Source organism: Lepidothrix coronata, unplaced genomic scaffold, assembly GCF_001604755.1.
Source record: "Lepidothrix coronata isolate B3197 unplaced genomic scaffold, Lepidothrix_coronata-1.0 Scaffold21, whole genome shotgun sequence".
In the NCBI taxonomy this organism is placed as follows: Eukaryota; Metazoa; Chordata; class Aves; order Passeriformes; family Pipridae; genus Lepidothrix; species Lepidothrix coronata.
In genome coordinates, this window is record NW_016690201.1 from 2,795,586 (window position 1) to 2,822,293 (window position 26,708).

Here is a 26,708-nt window from a genome sequence, read left to right on the forward strand (position 1 = left end):
GTCTGTGAAGGGTGCTACAGGAAGACAGAGAGGAACTCTTTATCAGAAACTGTAGTGACAGGACAAGGGGGAATGGGTACAAACTAAAAGAGGGGAAATTTAAGTTAGATATATGGAAGAAATTCTTTACTGTGGGGATGATGAGGCCCTTGAACAGGTTGTTCAGAGGAGTGGATGCCCCATCCCTAGAAGTGTCCAAGGCCATGTTGGATGGGGCTTTCCAACACAAACCATTTTGTGATTCTGTGATTCATTTTTGTTACATGCATCTATATCCTCACCCTTTTAGAGTCATCATGCTCTCAGAACAGGAACTTGACAGCAGTGAACTGCATCACATTCTAATGACCTTAAAAATAAATGCTGAGCAGCACTAGCTGGCATGATACAGAGCGCTGGTATCTTTCAGCTGAAGTCCCCTGTTAAGATTTGTCTTAGAAAGCAAACAAACAGCTTGTGTGTCTCCAAGTAGCTTGAAAGAAGAACTGCACTTGAAATTCAAGCCACTTCACTAATTAATCCTTTTATTACTTTTGCCAGTGCTACTCTGTCTCACAACCAGAAAGAAGTGGAAGGCTAAATCAAGTCTGGAAATGTCATATGCCTAAATAAGGCTGCCATACAACAGCTCTTATGCTTGCTTTAGGCAGTTGGTAGTGTGGCTGCAAAATAAACTCAGCTAGTTTTCTGAGGGATTGGCATACTGCTGCATGAGTGCTAGTGCTGATGGCTGTAAGGGTTACAAGAACACGTAAGACTGCCCATTTTCCTAGTAACGCCGTTGTGAAAAATGCACTGAATGTAAGCAGCTGCTGTTCTAACATGCAGGAGCCAAGATTTTATTTACATGAAAGTCAACATGAAGCCCAGCTTGTGGAGAAGTGAACTTGAAAGTTACAAGTCACCGCAGGACTAGTTCTCCTAAGCCTGCAGTGCAGAAAGGGCTACACTGGACTGTCTACTGAAAGGGGGAGAGAGAGGCAAGTGCTGAGCCTTGCCAAAACACCAGCACAAGAATTCTTAGAGAGTTTGCAACTTGAGGGCTCCTCCATTGGACATAAACCAACAGTGGAAAGGGAGCTGACGCTACAGTTTTCTCTAAGATGTGTAGGAAGAAACAGCTTCTTATGCTTGGAACCCAGGTCTGAAAAACACAGGGAACACATGGTGGCCAAGACAACTACAGTTCAAAATTATAGCTGGTCACTTTAAAATGAAAAAGCTGCTGACCAAGATTTATAGCATCTGCAGGAAACAAAAAGGAGCAGTTGCTTGTCTATGTCAACACCCAAATTGCTCAATGGAAGCTCAAAGCTGTAATTTTGAGAAAAACTTTTATTGAAAAGTAGTGAAAACACTGGAAAAAGTATAAGTTAACCACTTGTCAGTGTGTTTAAGAAGCATAAAGTGAATTCCTGTTGTTGTATACAGTAGCTCCAACACATTAAAAACATGATTTGCAAGTCTCTGCCTTCGCTCAGACCACCTGAAGAAGGTGACTGCACGCACAAGAAGGCTCTTCTGCTGAGTTACAGCAGCCGCTCATAGAACAGAAGATAGGCTTGTGAGCTCAGCACTTTGGATGCAGAGACAGCTTGTACGTGGGTATCGCTGATGTGGAACCACTGCCCTTTGACTGGTTCAGTTTCTAAAGCTGAGAAAGGAAAAATTAAGGAGTAAAAAGTTATTACAAAGAATTAAAACAATTCTTCTATGGTTCTTTAGTAAGAATTGTAGAGTAGAATTACAGAATCTTTAAGGTTGGAAAACACCTCTGTGATCATCAAGTCCAGCCTTTGACTGATTATTGCCTTGTCAGCTAGACTGCAGCACAAAGTGTCATTTCTCGGATCACTTCAAGGGATGGTGACTCCACCACCTCCCTGGGCAGCCCACTCCAATGATTAACCACCCGTTCAGTGAAGAAATTCTTCCTCATTGAATCTGAACCTTCCCTGGTGCAACTTGAGGCCATTTCCTCTCGTCCTGTCACTGGTTGCCTGAGAGTAGAGGCTGACCCCCACCTGGCTACAACCTCCTGTCAGGCAGTTGTAGAGAGTGATGAGGTCTCCCCTGAGCCTCCTTTACTCCAGGCTAAACAGCCCCAGCTCCCTCAGCTGCTCCTCATACACCTTCATCAGCTTTGTTGCCCTTCTTGGAGCACGTACATGCCGTGGCAGGGGATTGGAACTAGATGATCTTTAGGGCTCCTTCCAACCCTTCTGTGATTCTATGAGTAAGAATATGTAAAACATTTCTAATGATTTACCTTGAGGAGATTGTCCTCGAAGGACGAGATCAGAGAGGTGGTTGTTCATAGTTCTCATTTTAACATAGGCAGTGTAGTGCCCAGACCTCATTGTTCCGCTGTGTTCAACAACTCCATAGAGAGAGTACAATACCTTTGTATTCCCTTCAGCCACGTTCTAGAAAAGCAGAAGTTTAGCTATGTCAGTCAGGTACTGGGTTTTGAAGAATGTAAACTGATTTGTTTGCTGATGAAATGGAAGCTGGTCATTACAGATTCAGGCAAGCACGACAGCCATGATCAGCGCAGTACACCGACTCGAGTACAAGTTATCTGGTATTATCACACAAAATAACAAGCTTGACAAGCATTCTACAAAGATTCTGCTAATCAGCTTCATTGTGAAAGCACATTAGAACACGTGAAAGGATAATCTGATTGTTTTCCCACTTACTTTACATTTAGCTGTGCAGAAAGGAGCCAAGTCTATCACTTCTGGAAACTTGATATGCCTGTTAACCTTCTGCAGATTAAATCCAGCCTTAAACAGCCAAAGTAGAGGAAAACCCCATAATGTTAAAATGGAGCATATTAAAACCATGCTTAGTTACTATATGTTTCAGGTTAACGTTTCAACAATACAAAATTAGTTTTACATTACACAAAACAGGGAAAAAGCAACATTTTTATTTTTTTTTTCCTCCAGCGTCCAATTTTCCAGCATTACCTCCTTGCCCCCACATGCTGCACTGGAGCACAAGTTAAGATGGCTCTTCAGCTCACTCTTACATTAACTTAATGGTAGCAAAAGTGGAAAAAGAATCAGCTCCAATGTACTTCAGTAACTATGAGTAACTCTTGATTCTCAGATACTGTAATGTGCCTGAGGATCTAATCTTACAGCATCAAAAGTGATGCAACTTGTGTTCCCACCTTAATCAAATAATTGTTCAGTATCAAACTGGAAAAACAAAATAGATGATGACAAATGTTATTTTCTTCATATTACAGTCTCTTGGAATAGGCTACACGTTTCCATTTTCTATATGAAATTGTTTTTCATCTAATTAAAGTTGCCTCCCCTATTTTTCAATTATCTTGTCCTAAACACCAAACGATTTTAAATTTAGAAGAGGCAGTACTGTCTCCCTCTCCTCTTTCTCTCTTGAAAAGCTAAAACCCTAAAATTTTTTTCTACAACTTGGGAATAAAGAGGTAAGGCACTTTACTTCAGTGTCTGTATATAAAACTTAAGTTGCTTTGCTTTCCTTTCCTTCTCCCCTCTGCCCCTTACAAGGCTTAGAATCCTCTCTTTTCCACTTCTGCCAATTTATTTGTTGCACTTATTTAGTAAGGGATCATATTCTACCTATACCTACTGAAATGGAAGAGTCCAGGAATTGCTGTAATAGTAGGAAACCATTAGTGCTAAGATGCTGCTTGATACAGTAAGCAATAAGAAAAATGAGGAAATACGTTGTAAATAAGCTCACAAAACAGTGTTTTCCAGTTAATTAAGGGAATATCTTTCAGGAAAACACCCTAACACCTCAGAGACCATAAAACCCAATGCTGCACACCAATGCCTTCCAAACTGGGAAAAAGACCAAAAGTTTAGGGAAATAAAACTAATGTTAGCATATTTTCAAATTGAGCTAGTACTACGTGCATGTATACATATTAAACTGATACTATATACCCACATCAGCCTGGTACTTACGTGTTGAAACCTCTTTAAGTGAAGAGTTAAAATTGGAGGAGCAAGAGAGATTAGCATCTGTTTTTTGGCATTAGTATAAACATATTTCTTTTCACCTGCAGAAAAGAAAAACCACCATTGATTAACATCAAAACAAATGTTACAGCAAGAATTCCTTTAATTTCACTATATAAACTGTTATAATGTCATCTACTACAACAACTGAGAAGCTGAACATTCCCCTTTAACATGATGAACTGTACAATGAAAGTAGACAAAGTTCTAAAGACACCACTTTAGGGGTATTCCCACCACCCTCACCCACCCAAACAGTGGATAGGAACATATTTAAAGTTTTCTTTTAAAAAATAGTTTGTCATACTTTTTATGTTGTTCTTTGGTCCACAATGTCTTTGTGTACATACATCACACAGTAGTTTATTGGTCTCAGTAAGTGTTTCATTACGGGTAAATTGATACAAACAGTGATGGATTGAACCTTCTTCTGGGTTCAGGTCTTCCCTGTTTGCCAGAGTACAAAATGCCATTTCGGGATCTTCTGTCGATACTTTGCATGTCTTGTTGGGAACAGTCTGAAGGTCATCTAAGGTACTCATATCAGATTCATTGGCACCCAAGTGTAGTTTTGCAAAGTCAGTAGCAAGCTCTTCCTCATCTGCATTGTCATCATCCTTATCTTTCAAAGACAGGTTGTCAAGGCCATTGACAAACTTTATAGGAGAATCCAAGCCTTCCATAGGGAGATCCACGAGACATTCATTTTCTACACACTCTTGTTCTGGCTTTCCCGTATTTTCATGCATGCTCTGAACTTCCGTATTATTTCCCTGTAGAGTCAACTCTTTTTGAGTTAAGCTGTGATCTTTGCACTCATCTGATGATTCCTCTTCTTTCTTCATATCAAGAGTTTCAGAGTTAATTTCTGTCTCTGATTCTTGGTTATACTCGACATCTATCTCTGACTGTCCAGTTGCACACAGATCTGTCAAGTGAAGCACCTTTCCTTGAAGTTTTTGCTGGCGGCGCTGGCTCTGCACATTTGAATACATAATATAAAAGGGTACAAAACCCACAGTAAGTATAAATTATATTTAACCTTTCTTACCACTTCTTTATCAAATTTTTAGTGGCATGCCATAGATGCACAAGGGAGGAGGAGGGGAGAATAAACTATGATTTAATGATCAGAGGTGATCAGTTCCACCAATACTGAATTTATCCTCACTGAGATATAGTTCCCACTGCTCCTTTTTACACAGTATCATCAAAATACAAATAACGATCCACCTGCTATCTTCCCAATCCTTTCTTATGTCTGTATTCTAAAGTTTTGTGAATATTCTTACAATCAATGACTGGAAACCAGCTGTCTGATACCAATTAAGGCTACTTCATACAGACAAACAAATTCAACATTACTCTGGATATTAGGTTATTCCTAGCACAGCAACGCTTAATAGAACATATAACTTCTTAACAGCAAAGACGTAGATATAATTGGTCTTTTCAGTTGTGCATTTGAGTGAGGAGAAATTCTAAGTTGTCTCCGCCTTTATCTAAACTAAGGGAGCAAAAATAATTGGTTTTAACAGAAATTGCAAGCACAAAGTGAAATACTCATCAAAACCAACCTTGGCTTGTTTTTTGGCCTGTTTCTTTGCTTTTTTCTGAAGGTGCTTACTTGTACCAGAGGGCTCATCTTTCTGCTTAAGGTAATGGTCATTGATTTTATCCTCTTCGTCTTCAGATTCCTTTTCTTTGTTTTTTTTGATGTTTTCTCTCTTTGTAATTTTTACTTTCTACAAAACCCAAAAAGCCACAAAACAACCACAGAATTAGCGATGTCACTGTCCCAAATAACAAACTACTATTCCAAAGAAAACTGTAGGGATGCGATGTTATCTGAGTTTTCAGCTCAAGATACAACATTTTCATGATATAACATACAACTAACTCACCCCCTAATGTTTATGAAGGAGTGTCTCACTCCAGAGGGGGTCCATGTGAAACAAGGACTTGCAGACTTGCATAATTAAGGCTATCAAGGGCCAAATTCTGAACCTGTACGGGGGCAACATAATGTTTGCCTCTGGCAGATGTCGTTAAAGAACTGAAGAGTAACATTTTACACAAGTGGAGACATCTTCAGTTGAAGTGCCTGCCACAGAATTTGTTTGCTTCTGCTAAAATGAAATTTGTTTGTGGCAGAAGACATGTGATCCCTTTGGCTGTGGGGGTTTCATTTCAATATTTACTCATTAACTTCTGTGTGAGCAAGTGCTACACAACAAATCTGAAATATTACATATACAGATTATCAATGCAAAACACAAAGCAAATCAAGTCTTTTGAGTGTCTGGAGACTGATCAAATAAGTATTCACATACTATCCTATCAACGTTTCTTAACTTTATTCCATAACCTGAATATTAGGAGAAGTGTTCTTGGACTCAGTGGAGAAAAATGGATGAAAAAAGTGGAAAAAAACCTCAAAGCATTCAAGCAACCTGTGTGATTTTCCAGACACAATTTATGAGCCACAACTTACAGGCATTTACACGGCACTTACAGGCACTTACAAGATAGTTTGCGAAAGAGACTTCTAGAAAGATGCTTGAATTGACTCCCTAATGATTGTATAATAAAAGTGTTTCATATAAGCAAAAAAAAACTAAGCCAAAAAGCAAACATGTACAATTTCTTACCTGAGCATCTAGTACAGGAAGTGACAAATCAAGGAAAGACTCACGGACCAAGGATACCTTTAAATGAATAATCAAGAATCCAATTTAATTTTGTTTGGAAGCAGCTGGCTTGCTGTCAATAGGCTTATGTGCATATTCACATTCACGTCCTGCTTTCACTTGTGCAGACAAATGTAAAACACAGCTCACCTACCTTCAAAAATGACCAAAATCTAGCAGTTCCATTGCCACAGAAATAAGCAAGAAGTATTTTTACAAATTTCAGTGATCTAGTGGTCTAGAATGTGAGAATGCACCTTAGGGTCTAAGAGATTGATAGCTGCAATCTATCATGATATCTACCCAGCCCACTTGCTAATACCCTCAATTACTTCATTATCAGGGTATATCCTCCCAGTAAAGCCTTCTTAACTGTTCGCCAATCCCACGGTCATTTCAGGGTGGGAAATGATGAAAAAAAGGAAAGGGCTCCTGACAGCATATTCCTGGTAGCAGAAAAATTCATTTGCTCTACAGTTTGTACTGGCAGGAAAGTGTTCACTGGGAATCTAAGAGGGAATTTTTCTGGCAGAGGCAGCTTGTTGTTGCTGACCTCTTGTTCTGGAAGGCTTTTGAAAAGAACTGAAAGATTAGCTTTTTAACAGAAGGAAAGATTCCAGCCAAATCATGCCCCTTTTTGAAAAGCATGCAGCTAGTCAGCTCTCATCTCTACAGACAGTCATTTTGAGGTTCTCCTGCAGATTACACAATATTATACTCTAGGCTTTTCAAAGTGGACAGTTTACTTACAGTTCTGCATTCCTCACACATAATTGTGCTGGTTAATTCTCCACCAAAGATTCGATCTACAAAACTTTGTATTCCATTTTTCTTTTCATATTCTGAGAATTAAAAAAGTATATAGTAAAGTTAATACAATATATTGGCAGCCAATTTCATTATGGCATACCAAATTAAAAAAAGAGAATACAATATGCAATGTGTATAATGGAACATGTTGGCCTGTTTTAGTTTCCTCAGGACAGCAAGTACAGCAAGATTCTTAAATTAACCATCTTTTGTATATCAAAGGAAGGGGGGGAACACATTTGCAGAAAACAGCTTGGTTAAACCAACACCTTTACCACTTTCTCCACTTTAGATGCATTTACCTATTTTCTCAGAAGTACTCCATCCCAGTAAGAATTCCTGTTTTCTCTCAAGAGTTAGCAACTATCTGAACTTAAAAAACAAGCACCAACTTCTGTCTCTATAGGCACATGACAAGCAAAACCAATTTCCTCAAGTTGTACTTTCAGAGTAGCACAGAGTCTGCATTTAGATTTTCTCTTCATCCTAAGTCATGTCAAAAAAGTTTAAAAATTCTTCTGTTTGCTGTTCAGGGGTTTTTATACCACTGTTGAGTAACAGTTATTAGGGGCTGCATAAATTACATTCACATGCTAATATTTTAATTTAATGATTAATCACTACCCAAACATAATGTACCATGTCTACAGAATCAACTCTCTCTTATCCTGTTACAAAGGAAATGCCACCAAGTTCAGCAAGACTTAAATATAGACTGAAAATATTGAGCCTCATATTCTAGATACACACATATTAAGGAGGCATAAAATTATACAATTAAACATGTATCTTTTAGTTGATACTATTAATGGTACTTTATATACTTCAGCAAAACAGAAGATTTTATATGTTACTGATGTTGTGGTAATTTATTTTACCTTTAATTTTCTTTTTAAGTTCTTCTTCATTTTGTTTGTTAGACTCAGTCAATGCCTTCAGTATTCCAACACTTATTTGCTGAAATTTAAAAAAAAATACACACTGTAAAATTTCCTAAATTTATTCAGTTAACCACTTCACTTTACGAAATGTTTCAGAGGGAGGAAAAATAATAATCTTCACCAATTAAGAGAATCAATACAAACCCCACAAATATCTGCAGAGACACAAAATAGTTCCTGCAGATATTAAAAAAAAATAATCATCTGGCTTGCAACCATAATGTTCCAATTAGTATGTAAGAAAATCAGTCTAAGGATGAAATACTTGCCCAAACTAAAACTGGCAAAAAAAAAATAAAAAAAAAAATAATGGAATTTCCACAAGTGCATTTCAGAAATTAAAACAAAAAGACACTCTTTATGGTGACTACACATACTCCAAACCCACTTTTTCTGAGGGTTCTCTTTGCTAATCTGCTTCAAATAAGTGCTATAGGCAGCACAACCACTCTACAGAGGCTGATGTATCTCAGTAAGAAGGTTCTTTCTCCCCTCAGCAGAGGGGAAAGTGTGGGTCTGGGGTATGCAGAAGAAATGTATGCACAACTGTGAAATTAGCACTCACCTGGATTTCTTCTGCTCTCATTCCATCAAGTAAGTAACGAAGCAATTCATGACTGTCTTGCTGCTGATAACCTTTAAATCGTATTGCTCTGTTAAATGAAACATTACTTGTGAAGTGTAACTGAACCCAGAGATAAACAAAGCAAAACCAACTCACACCAGGCACACAAGGAGGAAGTCTTCATAATGTATGTATACAAAAACAACAAGTGTCTACATATGGTATTTTCTAAAAACACAAAGCCAAATAATCACTATATGTCACTGAATATCTTTCATTTTACTGCTGTTCATTTAGATTTTGCTCTTTATTCTCTTCGGTCAAAGCTTTTTAAGTATTCTACAAATTTTATATGCTGTGATGTGAGCTTGTGTTAAAAAAAGGGAAAAAACTGACCGTCTTTTAGACAACAAACTTTTTCATGGTCACTATGACATGCAATTGTACAGATACTCACTTTTTACAAACCTGAGCAAAAAGTTCCTTAGGAGTGACTACCCCTTTTTTTGTCTCTTGCATTTCTGTCAGAAACTGATGCATGGCTAATGTCAAAGGACATGGCTGATCTAGTTTTATCAGCTGAGGTTCCTGTTTGAAAGAAAAGCAAAGGAGCTGTTTTGCCTTAATTTAGTGACTGATTCTTCTATAGTAAGTTTTTCCTTATGTAAACCCTTCAGTTTTTGAAAACTTCGTTGTAATACAGAATATACAAAATTCCAAAATGGCAATAAGTTAACCTGACAAAAACAACCCATGGTTTATCATGAAATGATACCAAAAGTCATTAATTATGTATTGCTTAGTTCCAACTCTGGATTTCTTGCTTTTACTAGGAAAAAACCCCCCAATTTCTTAAAAAAAAATTGTGACCTTTCTTTCCCATCCAAATCCCTACCTGTACACACCCAAATCCCTAACTGTAATGACAGGTGCATTATTCAAGTTAGTTAGTTATACAGACATCCTCTAGTTTCCTATTTTGCATTTAGACAAATGACACTGTAGTAAGAGTCATGTATTGTCATCCTTTAAATAACTTAATCATAATGCAAGCACTTCTTTTACAACAACTAGTAGTTATTGAATCACTGCTCTTTCACTCTGAACAAAAAACCTCCACTGAATTCAGAAGCAGATTTACAGAAGTCAATGGTGAAGTTCCTGCTGATTTTACCTCTTAATCTTGTTAGTATTTAGCTGAAACAGCTTTAAAATCCAGAGATAAGTATTGCTTTTTCCCTTAACAGACTGGAAGGTGGGGACAAACACTATGGAGGTGAAAGCATATTACCATGGATAACTCAGGTGACTCAATTTTAACCGTTGTACCAGGCATTTTAGCTTCTTTAAGCAGCTCCCTCAGGACTGGAGTTTGTGATAAATTCTGTAGAACATAAAAGACAGAAAGAGGTTGTTAACTGGGGACAACAGGAATTCCACTAGTCATGGAACTTGTAGCAACTAGATTAGCAGCAATTTATTTTTCCCAAACACAGAACCAGAATTGTTAACTACTACTCTGGAATTTCCATACAGCTAATGAGACTTCCAAGTGCCTTCCATAAATACTACTTTAAATTGCAGAAACCGTAAATCTGTTGTTTTTCTACAGATTGATCTTTTGACAAGGGTATTTACTAGTGCCTGTTTCTAAAAATCAAAAGATAAAATGCAGTGTGGGTGGTTTAAAAAGCGTTTCAAAATAAATCAAAAGCAAACAGTTTACTAAAATCTGCAAGTACAGCGGAGATTTTGTTTTAGTAAAGCTTCAGTATCAAAGGCCTAAGAGCACAAGATCACATGTGAGTTTTAATACACATCTTAGCTGAACAAGACACAAGATGGCAATGCATGCAACATGCTCATCCTGTTAACATTTACTTTTGATCTCCCGTTGCTGAGAGAGACATTTTTGTTTCAGTAAACACCCATGCTCTTGGAGTACTAATCTCATATTCTAAGAGGTCAGCAAGGGTGATGTGTCAGACTATTTCATATTTTTATTAAACTAGGAAGGTGGCATGCTTAATTACGTCAGTGAAAAATGCTGTCCCTCACAGACAAGGCAGTTTTTTTTACTTCCCCTTAGAGCAAGTCTGAACACGCAGCTCCATTTCTATGAATTTCTCTGGGCCAACACACTATTTTTAGAAAGAACCCATCATTCTTGGCAGCTGAAAAAAATCACAGTCTAATTGTGTCACTGTAAAATGCTGAGGTGGGGGGGTTGTTGTGGCCTTTTTCGTTTTGTTTAGAGCTTTTTTTTCTATTCAAAGTTGTTTTTTTTTAAAATACCAATAACTTCTGTACCTGCATCACTGCATTAAAGAAACATGTATTCCCCAAGTTACTAAGTCCTTTCACAGTGACTTCCAAGTTAGTAGTTGAATGGGAATTCTCTTCTTTAAGCGAGACTTCTTTTTCTTGCTCATTTTTGCTGTCTTTTTCTACTTTTTTATTTTCAAGTTCTTTGTTCTCTTGTTGTTTTTCTACTGAAATAATTAAAAAAAACATACCACATATTAACTCACTAACAGGGAATAGGCTAGGAAAAGGTTATTATAGGCAGCAGCAATCTACAATGTTTAAAACTTACACATATGATAATTAATTCTGTAATTGTATAAGTGTAACAATACTGGTTTAGGTTCTTAAACTGTCTAGGTAACAGAAGTTAAAAAATAAACAGAACAAAACAACGACAACAAATACAAATCAAGATCCACCTGAAATGCCATTTCAGATTAGCATGCAAATTGAACATGCCTCTTGGCCCACGAGCCATTCATGCCAACCTCTGAAGCTCTGCAAGTGTTGTCTCAATTTTCATTCCTGTGTCAAAATCACCTATGTTAGGGCTTTCTACAACATCCAACCGGCTCCTGCCATCAAAGCATTCTCATGTTCATTTTATAAACACAGAAGGTTTATATTTTTAAGACACGTTACAAATATTACCCCCCAAATTACTTTAGTGTATTGCTCAAAGTTTCAATGACCTGTTTAATAAAAACACAAGGGGATTTCAGGCAATTTCCACAGTAACACCCACACTTGTTCTGCCAGCCTGGCAGTCAGTGATTGATTAGACTTCTGATAAACAGGGCTATGAGTTAATATTAACTTTAAAATCAAGTAATGCCAGCTCAGAGAAAGCAAGGAAAACTGACAATACAATCTTTGGACAATGAAGAGATGGCTGGATAACAACAGATGGAACATGTGAAATGGACAACAACTGCCTGTCGGTATTCATCCGTTTTCCAGTTCAAACCTGAGAAGAAAATTTTGGCAACTGACATGAAGTTCAAATATTAGATGCAGAGAAACTATGTGTGTGGGAAAGACTGACCACTCAAAAGATTCTGCTTCCTGTGGGAAAATCTCAGCTGCTTTCTGAACAAATTGAATTTGGAGACAGCCACATTGGCATTGCTGGATGTTTGTGATCCATTTCCCAAGGGGCCTGTGATTTCACCCAAGTGTAGGATGGTGCTGGAATTTTTGAAAGCCATTTTTTACAGCATTTATTTTTATATGCAAATTCTTCCAAGTTTTCTAGTGGGAAGTTGTACAAAACCATTTTTTTTTGCCATTGTGGAAACTGTGGGGTTTTGCTGGGTTTGTTTGCTTTTAAACAACCATGTTTTACAGAAAGACTGCAGGCTAAACACAGTACTTAATAGTTCTGAAAGCACTGCAGTTGCCTATTCTAAATGTACAGACCCCGTGAAAAAACCTCTTGTGTACTCCTTCCATTGGGAAATGTGCTGCAACAGGTGGAGACTTAGTCATTCTAGCTGATACATTCACAAGTACCTAGAAAAATACTTAAGAAAAATCAAATCAAATTATCCTTAAGCAATGACAATTTTCCTTTAGATCTCAAGAGAGACTGAGCGACACTGATGAATAAACACAGCATGGTTAAGTACTGGGAGTCAATTCCATATTCACAGAAAAAGTGAATGTCATTCTTTAAAAAGTCACAGTAAAACTGTCTTTTTTTCTTCCTGTTCCTGTATGTCTTAACTGCAGAAGTTTAGGGGACACTGAGCAAAATCCTGATCCAATTAGGTCCATGAGCTAGGACATTACTTACGCTATCAGAATTGTGAAGAAAAAGGGGGAAAAAAAGGAAGAAAAAACTTTTTCCTTTACCCTAAGGTGCTAAATCTAATTTAGTGTAAATTCTGGATTTACAGTACTGTCTCCTACATTTAGCAGACTTTCTGATTTACTGTATCTATACTACAATTACTTACCTGGACGTGATGAGTCAATACAAACTTGTTTTCTAACAAAATCCACAGTCTGGCCCAATTGGGTTGAAGTTTTATACGGAACTTCATTATCACATATGTAGCACCTGCCTCCGCCGCCCCCAAAAGAAAAACAATTAATGCTATTTTTTTTCTGTTATTTAAAAATCCTGAACTATTTGCTTGTTTGATGTGATTCATTATACAAAGTTATAAAATTAGAAGATTTAGTTTCAGATTTAGAAGTCTTAGAGAAGAGTTCAATCTACTTCTGATCATGAAAATAAAATGTTTAAAAATTATCTGTAGTAAATTATTTTGGTGACTGGTGGTTGCAATTTACAAATATAAACTAGACTCTGAAGAGACGTGCTTAGAAACCTCATTGCCAGAAAACTTAAAGGAAAATAAAAAATTTTGCCCCAAATCAAGAAACTAAGATATCAGTCCCTAAAGGAAATGACTTATGAATGTTACAGCATGGAAAAATATTCTGAGTATTCTAGCCAAGCAAGTACTTAGTTATATTTAAATTGGATCAGAAATAAATCAGTGTCCACCACTAGACCTGTGGACTTTTATTTGCTCTTCTGTTGCTGATACAAACCCTATTTGTCTCTTTGTGAGCAAAGAAGTGCATGGTGAGGTCAGTAATCTGCTTTAAACAAAATTGTGAGACAAGCTGCAGTGATAAAGACTCAAGAAGGGTAAAATTCTGCCAGAACACACACAGCTGAAGGAGTTTTACATATATCAATTTTGTAGTTCAGCTCTTTGAGGAGGTAAAAAAAAGTACTGAAGAGACTACAAATACTTCTGCACTTTGGAACACACCACTCACAGTTCTTAGGTACAAATCATTCAGCAGATTTCAGGATTACCTTAAGTCAGATTCAATTTTCTGATATAAAAAGCAGGAGAAGTCTGCAGCAAAGTGCTTCCCTAGCATTAGCTGCAATCTCTAGCATCCCTGGCATTAGCTGCAATTGTCATATTTCTTCATATCTCATTAAAAAAAAGTGGCTCAACTTGTGGATCCCTGATTGTGTATCTATTGTCTGGTTACACATAAAAATAGGCATTCTCACTCCTGGAATAACAAATGATAGTCACTTCCATGGGCAGTTTTAACATCATAACCCTTGATCTGTCAAAAAATTTGTAGGCAACCTTGAAAGAATCGAGGGATTGGAAAAAGTTTTGTTAGCAATGGCTGCTTGACCAACGGGGCAAAACCACAAGTAGATCTGACTGCTGTGCCATGCTAGCACTGAAAATGTGTACAACTGCACTTATAAATGCAAAAAAGCAGAATACTCCTCTTCCTCTCCAATCTTAAAACATTTCTTTTAACTGTTTACAGGTATTATTCATATCCAATTTGAACCACGTATGCATGCACACCATAGAGAGATTTATTCACATATTCACATCATTAATAAAAGCAAAAGCAGTTTTGATCAGAATTTATGTACCAGGCCCACTGTGTGTAATATAGTTTTTGACTGTTTTGATTTATAACAATAATTTATAGCCAATATATCAATCTCTGAATCATTTTTTGGGCAACTTTGTACAACCAAGAAATTCTAGGAGGAAGCAAAAACATCCTCCTTTGACAACTTCCTCTCATTCACAAATACTTTGATTAAAAAACAGGGAAAATAAAGCACTTAAAGCCCCACAATTTTAACACTAATTTAAATTCACAAAAAGAATTCAGTAGTTCATTAGTAATGCACGTTATTAATAATGTCCATTTTCATTCCAAAGTTCAATACACGTAAGTGCTAAATATGATCAAGTAAAACAGGTAATGTTATATAAAATGAACATAATGACAGATACTAAATCATCAAACAAAGTTACTAAGCAAAATGAAAACTCTTTACATCAGGTACAGTACTTCTGTAGCATAGTTTAGAAAATTAGGGTTCCTCCTTCCATATAGTAACATATAATTCATTTTAAGAGAAGGAAATACTGCCAGGGAGATGGATTTTGTATTGCTTGTTCAGTAGCATTTTCTAATTCTACAGCTGTGCTTCCTGACTACATGTGGCATCAAAAAATCATATTTACTGAGACAATAAAAGTTTCTCAGTAAGTGCATATCAGAAAGAACCTTCTCCCAAGGTCTAAAGTTATGATTTAGAGCTACATATCAACATTTGTTTCCATTTGTCAGGATTCTGACCAAGTAAAAGCAGTAAAATATGAAGTCAACCACATTTACTAATTGGTCTATTTCAGCCTTGATTATGAAAATTTTCTAATTATAAATTTCACAAGAAAATAACATTTATTCTGCAAATATCAGCAAAGACTGCTGGGACTTATGTGTATGGAAATACTTTAATATACACCTAGAGGTAAGTCCTAGAATTCACAAAAAAAAGACAAATTGTAACCCAGCCTCTGTTGTCCTTCAGCTATGTCTTTTAAGTGTCACCTGACAAACTCACCACACACTCCAGTTGTCCAAACTGAGAACCAAACAGTGGGGATCTGATCTTGGCTTTTCATAATGCTTTAAAGCATGCTGGTCTGGAGAATTTCTGTCACAACCCTACAATGTTGACAACCAGAAGTGTCACAAAATCCAGCTGACAATCAATGAAACATACATAAAGTCACAGTATAAACAAAGTTCAAAATTAATACTGTTTAATTATGTCAAACTAATTAGGATCAACAGATGGGTCTCTATTAGTTATTTCTGCAGATAGAAAGGCAATTTACTATAAAGCTGCTCTGGGACTGAACATTTAATTTACAAATTTCAGTTTGAACACCTGAAAGAACAAAACAGAACAAAAACCTCTTCAGCATGCAGAGTTCTAAGTTTAATGAATTAATGTGAGCATTAAGATCTTACTGTAAAAAAATCACAAACTAGGAGCATTTTTACTTTCTCAGTAAAATAATTTGAACTTTCTAGGAAAACAAGTCCTCAAGATGGTGTTTTAGCCTTAAGCTTGCTAAATGCCTTTGTGCCAAGCTTTCAAGTACTTCATTTGACATTTAGAGCAGACATTTTTTTAACTACACTACAGCATACAAAATCATTTAGGTAGCAACACCTTTAAAATAAAAAAGAAAGAATATTAGAGTTTAATTAGAAGCTCTCTTGTTCTATTATGTTATGAGACCCTGAAAGATATTAAGACAGATTAACAACAAAAGATACCCTATGTCCACATTTTAGGCATAACCATATCGAAGGGCCTTCATCAGTCTCCTCCTCCTCAGACTTCTCTTGTGTCTTATTGTCTGCCTTGCAGTCCTGACAAACATGCCATTCCACGTTCAGCAGTGCCTTTTTCAGATGACCTTGTTCCAATCCTTTACGAATATGCTTGCATGTAGGTTCTACAAAATAAAAAGCACAAGGATGTAGGTATCATAACAAATGCAAATGTTAAGGACACAGGCAGCAATCCAGAAGCTAGATAGTCTTTCTAGAGTCAAAGACACATTGACAATTTATCAGATGTATCAGAAAGAAACCCTTTATTATCCTCATTCAGAATCTGGGGATACTGTTGCTGCATCCCAAACTATTGTATTGCTAAAAGTATTTCCCTCAGAGTTACATCTAGTTAGAGGAGTTGACAGAACTTTTGGATACACACTTACCTAGTATGCCAGGCTTTTATTATTGTGATGTTATGATTCCCAAACCCCCCATGGAGCAGCCACAGCCCACTACCACAGTTTCCCATCACCAAGGCCGCACCTGCCTGTCTTACAGAAGTGGAGATTATGGAGTCTCTGCTTCCAGCTGAGCTGCCTCAGTGAAATTATGCAGCAGATTATGGTAAAAAAAGAATGGCAGTCATAGTTCCTGTGCTGTTATCACTTTGCACTGTGATAGCACTGTGATACTACAACCTAACTGCACCTTCTGGGCCTGGTGTGAACTACATGTATTTAACCAAACTTTGCTAAGAATGATTACACCAAGAACAGGCATCCGTTGCTAAGAGCCACTTTCAGGAGTTTAACTATCTTATTTCTTCCTGTTTAATTTTTCAAGTTGTCGGTTACATTTCTGCAAAACAGCTATTGACAAGAATTATACCACTGTTTGCATAATTAAGCTGTCTTAAGTCCTGTACTTTGAGGTATTTTTATTGCTCAGATAGTGTAACAGCTCTGAATCCATCTTTGTTGAGGATCCCATGCAAGATTACAGCCTCAAGATAGCAAACTGGTGCAAATTTTGGACCTACAGTTCTGTTCCTGTCCAAGATTACAGGATTTTAGCACAGTGCAAATGGTAGCCAACAAAAGACAAATACAGATATTTAGATGCATTCTTTAAACCTTTTAAAAAACCACAAGCTTCATCTACAACTTCAAATTTTTTAAAAAGAAATCCAAAACTACTGTATTTGCCAACTACTTTTACAGTTGAATTATTCATAATAAGTCTTAGTTTCTTTTGTGGCTTTACAGAACTCTGTCATGGTAAAATAAGCTATTTATAGCCAAAGAGGTGAAATGCCATCAGCAATGACACCATAACTGATCTCTCTGCTGGAGAAGAAGAGGAACCGTTACAGCACACATGGACCTAGACTCCAGGAAACAAATAAAAAAACCCCAAACCAACACCCCCCAGAAACCCAAACAACCAAACCAGACAAAAGCAGCTAAAAAAGCCACCCATCGGAGACAGAAGCTACCCAAAGAAGACCAGGACACTGAGGAACACAAAGTACAGTAGACTTGAATTTAAACAGGCCATCACACCAAGCCTCCTGGCTGAACTTGTAAGTGCACTCTCTCATAGATAAAAAAACATGGCTCAATTCACTGCCCCAGTCAGGATCAGTGAAACAGATGAGCAAGATGCAACCTGTGACCTGGCAGACAAGGTGGTAGAAGAGAACGCTACACAGCACAAGGAAAAACAAAACCTACAATAACCAGGGTAAACAAGATAAATTTCAAGATGGGGTGAGATCAAGCAGAGCTAGAATAAAATTTACTATTTGGGATTAGGAACTATTAGGAACAGAAGGAAAGGAAGATATTTTAACCAAAATTCTCTATGACTAGAGAGCTGAGGTGTCCAGGGTCAGTACTAAATTAGCAGCTAGAATAAAGACAAATTATTTCACAGAAAATACTTCAATCACAGCCCTTATTGCTAAAGCAAGAATCTTCTGTAACAAAATTTTCATTAGGAGAATGCTACTTAAGCCTTAAGCTTAACAGCTGACCCTACAAACCCTTTATATTTTGAGAAATTTTATACAATCTCTGTATCAGTAAAGAACTGTGTGTCTGGGTTTCCTAAAAGCCAGAAAACAATGTTAGTTTTCAAGATAAGATTATTATTTTCTAGCATACTTAGAAAAGTAGCAACACGTTTCTTGTTAGACTTCAGTTTCAATTTAAAAAATCCGCATTTTGTAAATGAGACTTCAAGGACAGTGACTAGTGTAAAGGCCTTCTAATATTAACCAGCTTTCAAGCCTTCTTTGAGGGTAAAAAACCATCAGGTTCACAGACTTCTCTGGGGAAACATACTCAGTATATCCGGAGACTCATCAAACTGTGCGGTTTTGCCTTTGATGCGTTTCTTTCCCATATTTGTAGTCTGTAATTGTTCTTAAAAGGAAGAGTGACCTAGGAAAGAAAAAACAGTAAAATTAGAAAGTAATTTTGGCTTTACTTGTTCATTGCTACGCAAGTTATTTCTATGGCTAAGCTGTCCCTTGAGGTGAACTAACTTGCCTTGATTTGACATTTTCAAAAGAAAAAAAATAGTAATTATATTTTAACATGAAACAATTGTAGCTGTTGTACAGATAAGATCGCAGTGTGAATTACAAAACCCAAATGATTGAAAATCTTAAGTCAAAAGCATTGCACAAACCAAGAAGATTGGAAACTTTAGTATCAAAAATACTATGACTCGTTAGGATTTGTACTCTAACTAATAACAACACAGGGATTTTATGAAAAATAATTGGTTTTGTCCCAATTGAAGTTATTTGCAATCACAATCTTTCTGTTTTGTTTATTGCAAATTCCTTGTGTCTTTGATGAAGTCTGACACATGCAAATACTCTAATATAATTGAAAATACACAGACGACGGGAGTTCCAATTTTTTAATTTCTTCACTGGGAAAGATTTATCATCACCTTCCCCACACATCAAGCAAATAATTCAGATGGGTCTTCTCGACAAGAGTGATCTACCACTACAGAAACCTAAACCAAATGCTTGGCTTCAAAAAGGTGGCTACTGTACATATGGTAGGACATTTTTAGTTTCTAGTCTGCAGCCCCTGTACTAAAGATCATCCAAAAAGCTCAGGTAAACTTAAAACTCGACATATTCTATACAACGAAAACAAGGAAGCTAAAAGGGTTCCAAATGAAGTCTCTGCAGTCTTTGCAGGCTAGCCTAACCCTGCAGTCCACCCTTCACTTAAACACAGTCAGCGCTAAATCTGACCTGTATCAGCCCATCCTTTCAAACCCATTTCTTAGCTCGTACTCGGCAGCACACCAGCCACAGAGCCCAGCTGCCTGCTCGCAGTGGTCGCAGCCAAAAAATGAAGCCACACCAAGAGAATCAGAGAGAAACTAAGTGGGGAAGAGCTTAGGCATGATACTCACAGGCGACTTTTTTAATGAAAAGCCTTTTACAAACACGTTTGCATGAGCATGTGTACGTGAGCATGCTCTTAGGGCAGATGACCCAGTTGCTGATGGAAGCTTGACAGACATTTCATTAAGGGCAGAATTATCAACTTTTGCAACTTAGCATTCGATTAGTTCACAAAAAGAAATGACAGTTCATCCAATAACCCTTCCCTAGACCACATTTTTCTGCAAAAACTACAATACGTACCTTATACGAACAACTTTTAATTGTTAAAATTCTTTTCTAAATTGTCCTTGCTCCTGCCAGGAAGGCAGGACAGCATGAACACGTGTAGCTATTAATTTAACCCACGCTGTGCCTGGGCAGACTTCTCTGACAGGCTCTGCACTAGCCTTTTCAGGGCACAGCCCTCACCAGGAAACACGCTGCACCGCCTAAACGACTAACTTAGTCGTTGTTTTTGGTATTTTATTTAGTATTTTTTGAGATAAGATGGAGCAGTCTGCAAATGCGCACCTGCACCTGACACCCTGGCAAAACGCCCTCAGAGGCTCACCTGGGAGCCACCGGGGTGTGGCGGGGGAGCAGGCTGGGCTCCAATGGCTCTGCCGGGCTCCTGTCGCCAGCCGACAGCCCGCTCCTGAGGGGAGCAAGGACAGCCCGCCACGACGGGGAGCAGGTGTGCCTTGTGGATGGGCACAGACCGGCTGGGTATTCACCTGGGCACTCGGTGGGTGCTCAGGTGGGCACTCGGCACTCGGTGAGTGCTCAGGTGGGCACTTGGTACTCAAGTGGGCGCTCAGGTGAGCACTCGGTATTTTAGGTGGGCGCTCAGATGGGCACTTGGCACTGAGGTGGGCGCTCAGGTGGGCGCTCAGGTGAGCACTCGGCACTCTTGTGGGCTCTCAGGAGGGCGCCCAGACGGGCGCTCCGTACTCAGGTGGGCGCTCAGGCGGCCGCTCTGCCCGTCCCGTTCCGCAGCCCCGGGGCCGCCCCGCGCCCCCACCCCACGTGCACGCCGCCCCCACGCCGCGCGCCGCTGCCCCGCCCCGCCCATTTCCCATTGGCCCGCGCCCGCCTCCCGCGCCATCACTGACAGGCACCGCAGCCAATCGGGAGCGCCGCGTGTCCCGGCCGGAGCGGTGGCTTCGGAGGGAGCTCCGCGCTGGGTGAGGAGGAGAGAGGCCGCGGCGGTAGGAGCGCGGCGGTAGGAGCGCAGCGGCAGCAGCGCGGGGCTCCCGTCCCTCACCTGCCGGTGCCGCGGGGCGAACAACTCGGTGGTGCATGGCTCCGTCTCGGGGCAGACGGCAACCTCACCTCATCCCCCAGCGGCGGGGCAGCGGTCACCGGCTGCCATGGGCGCTTCCGGCGCGCTGCATTGTGGGGCCGTGACGAGGCTGGGTGCGGGACGTGTCCGCGCATGCGCGGGCGCCACCGCTCCGAGCTCCGCTGTGATGTTGGTGAGCGCCGGGCGAGGGCAGCGGGGCAGGGGCAGGGGCAGGGGCAGGGGCAGGGGCAGGGGCAGGGGCAGGGGCAGGACCTGAACCTGAGGGAACGGCATGAAGCTGTGTCAGGGGAGATTTAGGTTGTATATTAGGAAAAGGTGTTTCACCCAGAAGGTGGTTGGGCACTGGAACACTCTCCCCGGGGGCGGTGGTTGTGGCACCAAGTCTGACGAAGTTCAAGAAGTGTTTGGACAATGCTTTCAGGCACATGGTGTGACTCTTGTGAGTGTCCTGTGCAAGGCTAAGAGTCGGACTCAATACCGTTGGTGGGTCCCTTCCAACTCAGAATATTCTGTCATTCTGTAATATGATTTACATAGGGATAGTTAATGAAATCTGTCCCACATTCAAGCTGTATTTTTCTTCCCTAAATTTTTCTTTGCCCAGGGAACAACAGAAATGACTAACCAAGAAGAAGCGGAGATGCAGATTTCAGAGTTAGATTTACTGTCTAGCATGTTTCCTTATGAGGAGGAGTTTGCTGTGACAGACCAGCTGGCTCTAGCTGAACTGAAACACTATGCTGAAAATGAGTCTGCAGAGGTGCCGTCTTCGAAAGTTCAGTTTGTACTGAATGTAAAGGCTGAGGTCCCTAATGCCTCTGTGGTACTGTGAACATATATTTTTTTTGCTTTATTTTATTTTATTTTTTGTGGGATTTTAGGGTTTACTCAAACTAAGCATTTGCTCCTTTGTTTTTAGGTGGAATTCTCTATGGCCTGTGCTTTGCCATTTAAATATCCAACTGTTCTACCAGAAATCACTGTGAGGTATGGCAGCTCATAAAAGCATTTAAAAGTTATTGTGTGTTACAAAAATACAGTTATAATAAGAGAAAGCAGTCCTCTTTTTTTGATGGTTTCCTGCCAGATTAGGCTGGGTGGACAAGTATTGAAGAAAATCAAATCTTAAAAGGTTATAATTTCTCTGGTGTGCTCAGCAAATAAGTGAAGAAAAGGGAAAAAGTGTGTAGGAGTGCCATCATCTGTACAGAAAGGTTACTGTACATACTGTTCATAGGTCTGATGCTCAAGAAGAAAGACCATTATCTGTTTTGATAAAGCTTAACACTAACTAAAGGAATGAGTAGCCAGTGGTCTTATTTTTCCCCTGTCACAATGCTGTTGCTCCCAGCCTTCTGATATTTTTTACTTCTGTTTAAAGAAGTAGCCTTGCATATTATGGGAAATTAGTCCAGCCACCATACTTACTTTTGAAGTGCCTTTTTCCTGATTTTGATTTACAGATTGGTAGTACTGTGTGTGAATTTAAGAGTTAGCACACCAATTGAATACTAATTGAGACATTTTCACAGCTAATGTGACTTAAATATCAGTAGCAAGTGCATATCACGTAAATATGCCTGATTTTCTTGGCAGCTTGAAGTAAAACTTTTGAAAAGTTATGAAGCTTGGGAGGGGTCTAGAGAGTAAGTTGTATAAAGAGTGGCTGAGGGAGCTGAGGTTGTTTAGTCTGGAGTAAAGGATGCTCAGGGGAGACCTCTCCCTACAGCTATCTGAAAGGACATTGCAGCAAGGTGGGGGTTGGCCTCTACTCCCAAGCAACCAGTAACAGGATGAGAGGAAATGCCTTTAAGCTGCACCAGGGAAGGTTCAGGTTGGACACAAGGAAGAATTTCTTGATGGAAAGGGTTGTCAAGCATTGGAACAGGCTTCCCAAAGAGGTGGTGGAGTCACCGTTCCTGGAGGTGCTCCAAGCAATGACTGGATGTGGCACTCAGTGCTCTGGTCTAATTGACAAGGTGGTGATTGGTCAAAGGTTGGGCTCGATGGTCTTGGAAGTCTTTTCCAACCTTAACAATTCTATGATTCTGTGATTCTCAAAACATGCTAAATTGTAAGCACATGATAACTGCATTTGTACTTTCCTTTAGGTCATCGTTATTAAGCCGCTCTCAGCAGATTCACCTGAACTCTGATCTAAAAACATATTTGATGCAAAACTGCAGTGGTGAGCCCTGCATGTTGAGTGCAAGGCAATGGGTTAAAGACTACGCAGCTGCTTACATTGACAAAGAGCTTTCATCTTCCTCAATGACAACTGCAAGTGCCATTCAGGCAGAAGTCACTACATTCACTCGATTGTGGATCTATAGTCATCACATTTACAACAAGCAAAAGAGAAAGAATATTATTGACTGGGCTAAGGAGCTCTCTCTTTCAGGGTTTTGCATGCCAGGGAAACCAGGTGTTGTTTGTGTAGAAGGTTTACAAAGTAATTGTGAAGAGTTCTGGTCAAGGTTAGTTTTTTCTTTGTACTTAAATGCCGTTAGTAGTTAGAATATTACATTTTTTCATGTTGTACCTGTGGCTAGAAGGTGGGAAATCCAATCACCTTCCAAGATTAAAGATCTGCCAAGTACTGTATTTATAATAATGTATTTACAATTCTGAATATCCACTGTACTGTTGGTTGCAGCAATCAAAGCAACCATGGTGCACGTTTATTTCTGTTTTATTTTCCTCTGTGTGTCACTTTTCTAGGGATGGGCAACAGTACCCCAGTTGTGTTAGATATGTGTGCTCTTATATCACTTTACATTCGTGTTTTATTCTGCTTCCATCATTTATACTTCTGGGCGATGCAGACTAAATGAACATTGTAATTTGATTATAACAGCTAAGAGAGTATGAGAATTCTTAGCATGGGGAAGGCAGAAGTGAGCACTGAAATGAAAACCACATCTTCATTAATTATTTTCTGAGGAATAACATTAAGGTTTTGGAATCCTGAGGAGATATAAAAAAACAAGCTCCTCCTTATGAGAGTGTTTGCATGTGAGCAGTATTTTTATGACCAGCTCATGAACCATTATCTCTATCTATGTATATATATATATATACAAATAGAATTTTTTGACTCTTGTGATAATATTTATTCCATAGTATTTCCTAAAACAGTCTTTATTTTATAGATAGATTAGTATTTCTCCAATTGCTTTCAGAGTAAGAAGACTAACGTGGAAAAGAATTCTCATTCGGCACAGAGAAGATGTTTCTTTGGAGGGTGGAGGACATGCTGAGATTCAGAACCAACGGAAGTTTTCCACTTTGGAAGAAAAATGTTTTGACGCACATGGTGCCAGGGGAAATCATATGGACTTGGGGCAACTCTATCATTTTTTAGAAGAAAAAGGATGTGCTGACATTTTTCAAATGTACTTTGGGGTTGAAGGCCATTGAAGGGTTTGAAGATCAGCACAGGCCCCAGCACTTACGACTGGAATTTAATCCTCATAACAGATTCCTTAGCTGTTCTGCAACAGTTGATCAGAGAGGGAATTAATAATTCATGGTTTATGTGATGCGTTCAGTTTTCAATGAAAACAAATATCCAGTGAAATCCCGAATAATGAAAATGATTACACGAATAGTTTATTACTTCATTTACTTTCTGATTTTAAGGAGATTTAGGGTACATACCTAATTACAATTAAAAAAAATGCGTTTGATAACCAACTGGGCAGTTATGGAATTACAGATGAATGAATAGATGGAATATAGGGAATGAATATATGAATAAGAAGTTACAAAAATGCAGTGTGGATGTCTCAGGAGGTGGAACATTATGTTTACATTAATTGCTGCTGTTTACATACACTACACAAAGACTTTTTTGTAACAATCTTCTACTTCCTACATGAAAATTTATTAAGCCATGAGATCAGTATTTTATATAAAAACAAACAAAAGGAGGGAGCAAATTTACAAGAGTCTTGCATATGCTAAGAAGCTGAACTAGGATGCCTACTCTAAGGTGTAAGAGTTTTTTGTAGGTACAAGTGTGTATGCAGGTAAGAGAAATACCGTGGTGGCTTCACTACATCTGTAGCTGAAGAGTTTGTGTAGAAGCAACAAAGATGAAGAATCAGGGATGGGCTCCCTTACAGCGCACTCCAAAACTGTGAAATGATCCTTAGCCTTCTGAGTTCACAAGTTTTCATTCCTGTAATATAAAGTGCATTATGCTGCATGTGTTTTTGAGTCCAGTTTCAACGAAGTTGTACCAATTAATCCTAATTTTATCGATACTGTATCTAAATCCCACGTCTGAAAAAGCACAAATTGGTCGCTTTGGATTAAATATTTTTAATAAATATTGATTAAATATTTCTGTATAGATCCAGTAAAATTTGTAGCGATACTTCGGAGTGACGTCATTCGGCAAGTGCGGTTTTGCCTCTGGATGAAACTCCCAAATCCAGAGTCCCTTTAAGCGTACGAGGAGGCCGCAAGCTCCGTAAAGGCGCAACGGGAAGCTCGAAGTCTCCGCGCGTTTAAGATCGATGGATTTTTATTCTCCAATGGATTTTTTGAGCGCCAGGGTGTCCCCGTCAGCCCCGGCCCCGCCCCGGAAGTGCCGCTCGGTCCCTGTCGGTGCCGGCCCGTCCCGGTGCCGCCGCCGCCGCCATGGGGGGGAAGAACAAGCAGCGAACCAAGGGCAACCTGCGGGTGAGCGCGGGCCGTGGGACGGGGAACGGCCGCCCCCGGGGTCCTCGCTCAGCGGGGCCGGGAAGGGCGGTGCGGCCCGGGCCTCGGGGGCTCGCGGGGCCGGCCCCTCCGGCTGCCGTGGGCCGCCCAGGCCCAGCTCCGGCGGGGAGGCGGCGCGGTCGTCGGGGCCGGTGGCGGTAGCCGGGGCCGGGGCCACCTCTGGGCCTGGGGCGTGCTTAGGGGTGTGTGACTGCTGTCGCCGTGGTGTTTGTACGGAGAGGGGCGGCGGTAGGGGCACGTAACTACAAAATCACCACGGGTCTAAGTTCAGCAAAGTTCAGCGTGGTTTTCTGTGGAGAGTCTTAGAATTCACCTGTTTTGGTGTCTCTGTCTTGCCACCAGGCCAGTGGTGGCGTGAAATCTGTCCAAGGTGGCACTCTCTCAGGATGTGTGCGAAACCTTGTGTTCAGGTTCTGTAATTCCTCCGTGGATTTAGAGAAGACTAGAGAACACAGCACACCGTGTCCTTAATAGTTGAGGGATCACATTCAGAAAAGATTACTTAAACCCCACAAGCTCACAAAACTGCAACTGCCGTTAGGAAGTAAAAGGTGTTTGGAATATGAGGTATCGCTGAGAACATTAAAGCATCAGTCGGTTGTGGGGTGGTCTTTCCAAAGGAGTATAGTTGAAATAAACATGAGCCAGTGGTACAGTGAGCAACTGGGGCAAACTGCAAGAGATGCTAAACTCGAAAACACACGCTGTAATACTAACTGGTGTTATCCTGTTTTACATATGCACCCTTTACTCCATTCCTCTAAAATCCTTTT

At 39.6% G+C, this 26,708-nt stretch overlaps 3 protein-coding genes across 7 annotated transcripts in view; 2 read left to right on the top strand and 1 right to left on the bottom strand.

Annotated features, from left to right (window-relative positions):
- Positions 1-1,335: 1,335 nt before the first annotated feature.
- USP16 (ubiquitin specific peptidase 16) lies at positions 1,336-21,309 on the bottom strand. Of its 4 annotated transcripts, none has more exons than XM_017807903.1 (18): positions 21,237-21,309; positions 18,832-18,930; positions 16,481-16,662; positions 15,756-15,859; positions 13,294-13,397; positions 11,339-11,520; positions 10,320-10,412; positions 9,486-9,616; positions 9,029-9,116; positions 8,401-8,479; positions 7,463-7,554; positions 6,674-6,730; positions 5,600-5,767; positions 4,330-4,999; positions 3,969-4,063; positions 2,703-2,789; positions 2,270-2,426; positions 1,336-1,654 (listed from the first exon to the last, which is right to left on the bottom strand). In XM_017807903.1, the coding sequence occupies exons 2-18, from the start codon at positions 18,890-18,892 to the stop codon at positions 1,530-1,532; spliced, it is 2,475 nt and encodes an 824-aa protein (XP_017663392.1). In that variant the 5' UTR covers positions 18,893-18,930; positions 21,237-21,309; the 3' UTR covers positions 1,336-1,529. The 4 variants fall into 4 exon arrangements, with proteins under 4 accessions (XP_017663392.1, XP_017663393.1, XP_017663391.1 ...); XM_017807904.1 differs by having other exon boundaries at positions 11,339-11,517; positions 21,169-21,282; XM_017807902.1 differs by having other exon boundaries at positions 21,169-21,282.
- Positions 21,169-25,528, top strand: RWDD2B (RWD domain containing 2B). 2 transcript variants are annotated; one of them, XM_017807908.1, is made up of 5 exons: positions 21,169-21,379; positions 21,812-22,000; positions 22,127-22,194; positions 23,319-23,684; positions 24,390-25,528. In XM_017807908.1, the coding sequence occupies exons 1-5, from the start codon at positions 21,275-21,277 to the stop codon at positions 24,625-24,627; spliced, it is 966 nt and encodes a 321-aa protein (XP_017663397.1). In that variant the 5' UTR covers positions 21,169-21,274; the 3' UTR covers positions 24,628-25,528. The 2 variants fall into 2 exon arrangements, with proteins under 2 accessions (XP_017663397.1, XP_017663395.1); XM_017807906.1 differs by having other exon boundaries at positions 21,812-22,030; positions 24,390-25,513.
- Positions 24,624-26,708, top strand: part of LTN1 (listerin E3 ubiquitin protein ligase 1) — a 32,294-nt gene continuing 30,209 nt past the window's right edge. Inside the window, exon 1 of the mRNA XM_017807901.1 lies at positions 24,624-25,896. Within this exon, the coding sequence (XP_017663390.1) occupies positions 25,855-25,896 (42 nt within the window). The 5' untranslated portion in view covers positions 24,624-25,854. The remainder of the gene's footprint in view (positions 25,897-26,708) is intronic.

Coding starts and splice junctions, on each gene's coding strand:
- USP16 (XM_017807903.1), bottom strand. CDS start 18,892: ATGGGAAAGAAACGCATCAAAGGCAAAACCGCACAGTTTGATGAGTCT. Junction 10,413..11,338: donor TCTTTAATGCAGTGATGCAG/GTACAGAAGTTA, acceptor TATGTTCTACAG/AATTTATCACAAACTCCAGT. Junction 9,117..9,485: donor TTTGCTCAGGTTTGTAAAAA/GTGAGTATCTGT, acceptor TTCATTTAACAG/AGCAATACGATTTAAAGGTT.
- RWDD2B (XM_017807906.1), top strand. CDS start 21,275: ATGGGCGCTTCCGGCGCGCTGCATTGTGGGGCCGTGACGAGGCTGGGT. Junction 22,031..22,126: donor AGGTCCCTAATGCCTCTGTG/GTACTGTGAACA, acceptor CTTTGTTTTTAG/GTGGAATTCTCTATGGCCTG. Junction 23,685..24,389: donor TGTGAAGAGTTCTGGTCAAG/GTTAGTTTTTTC, acceptor AATTGCTTTCAG/AGTAAGAAGACTAACGTGGA.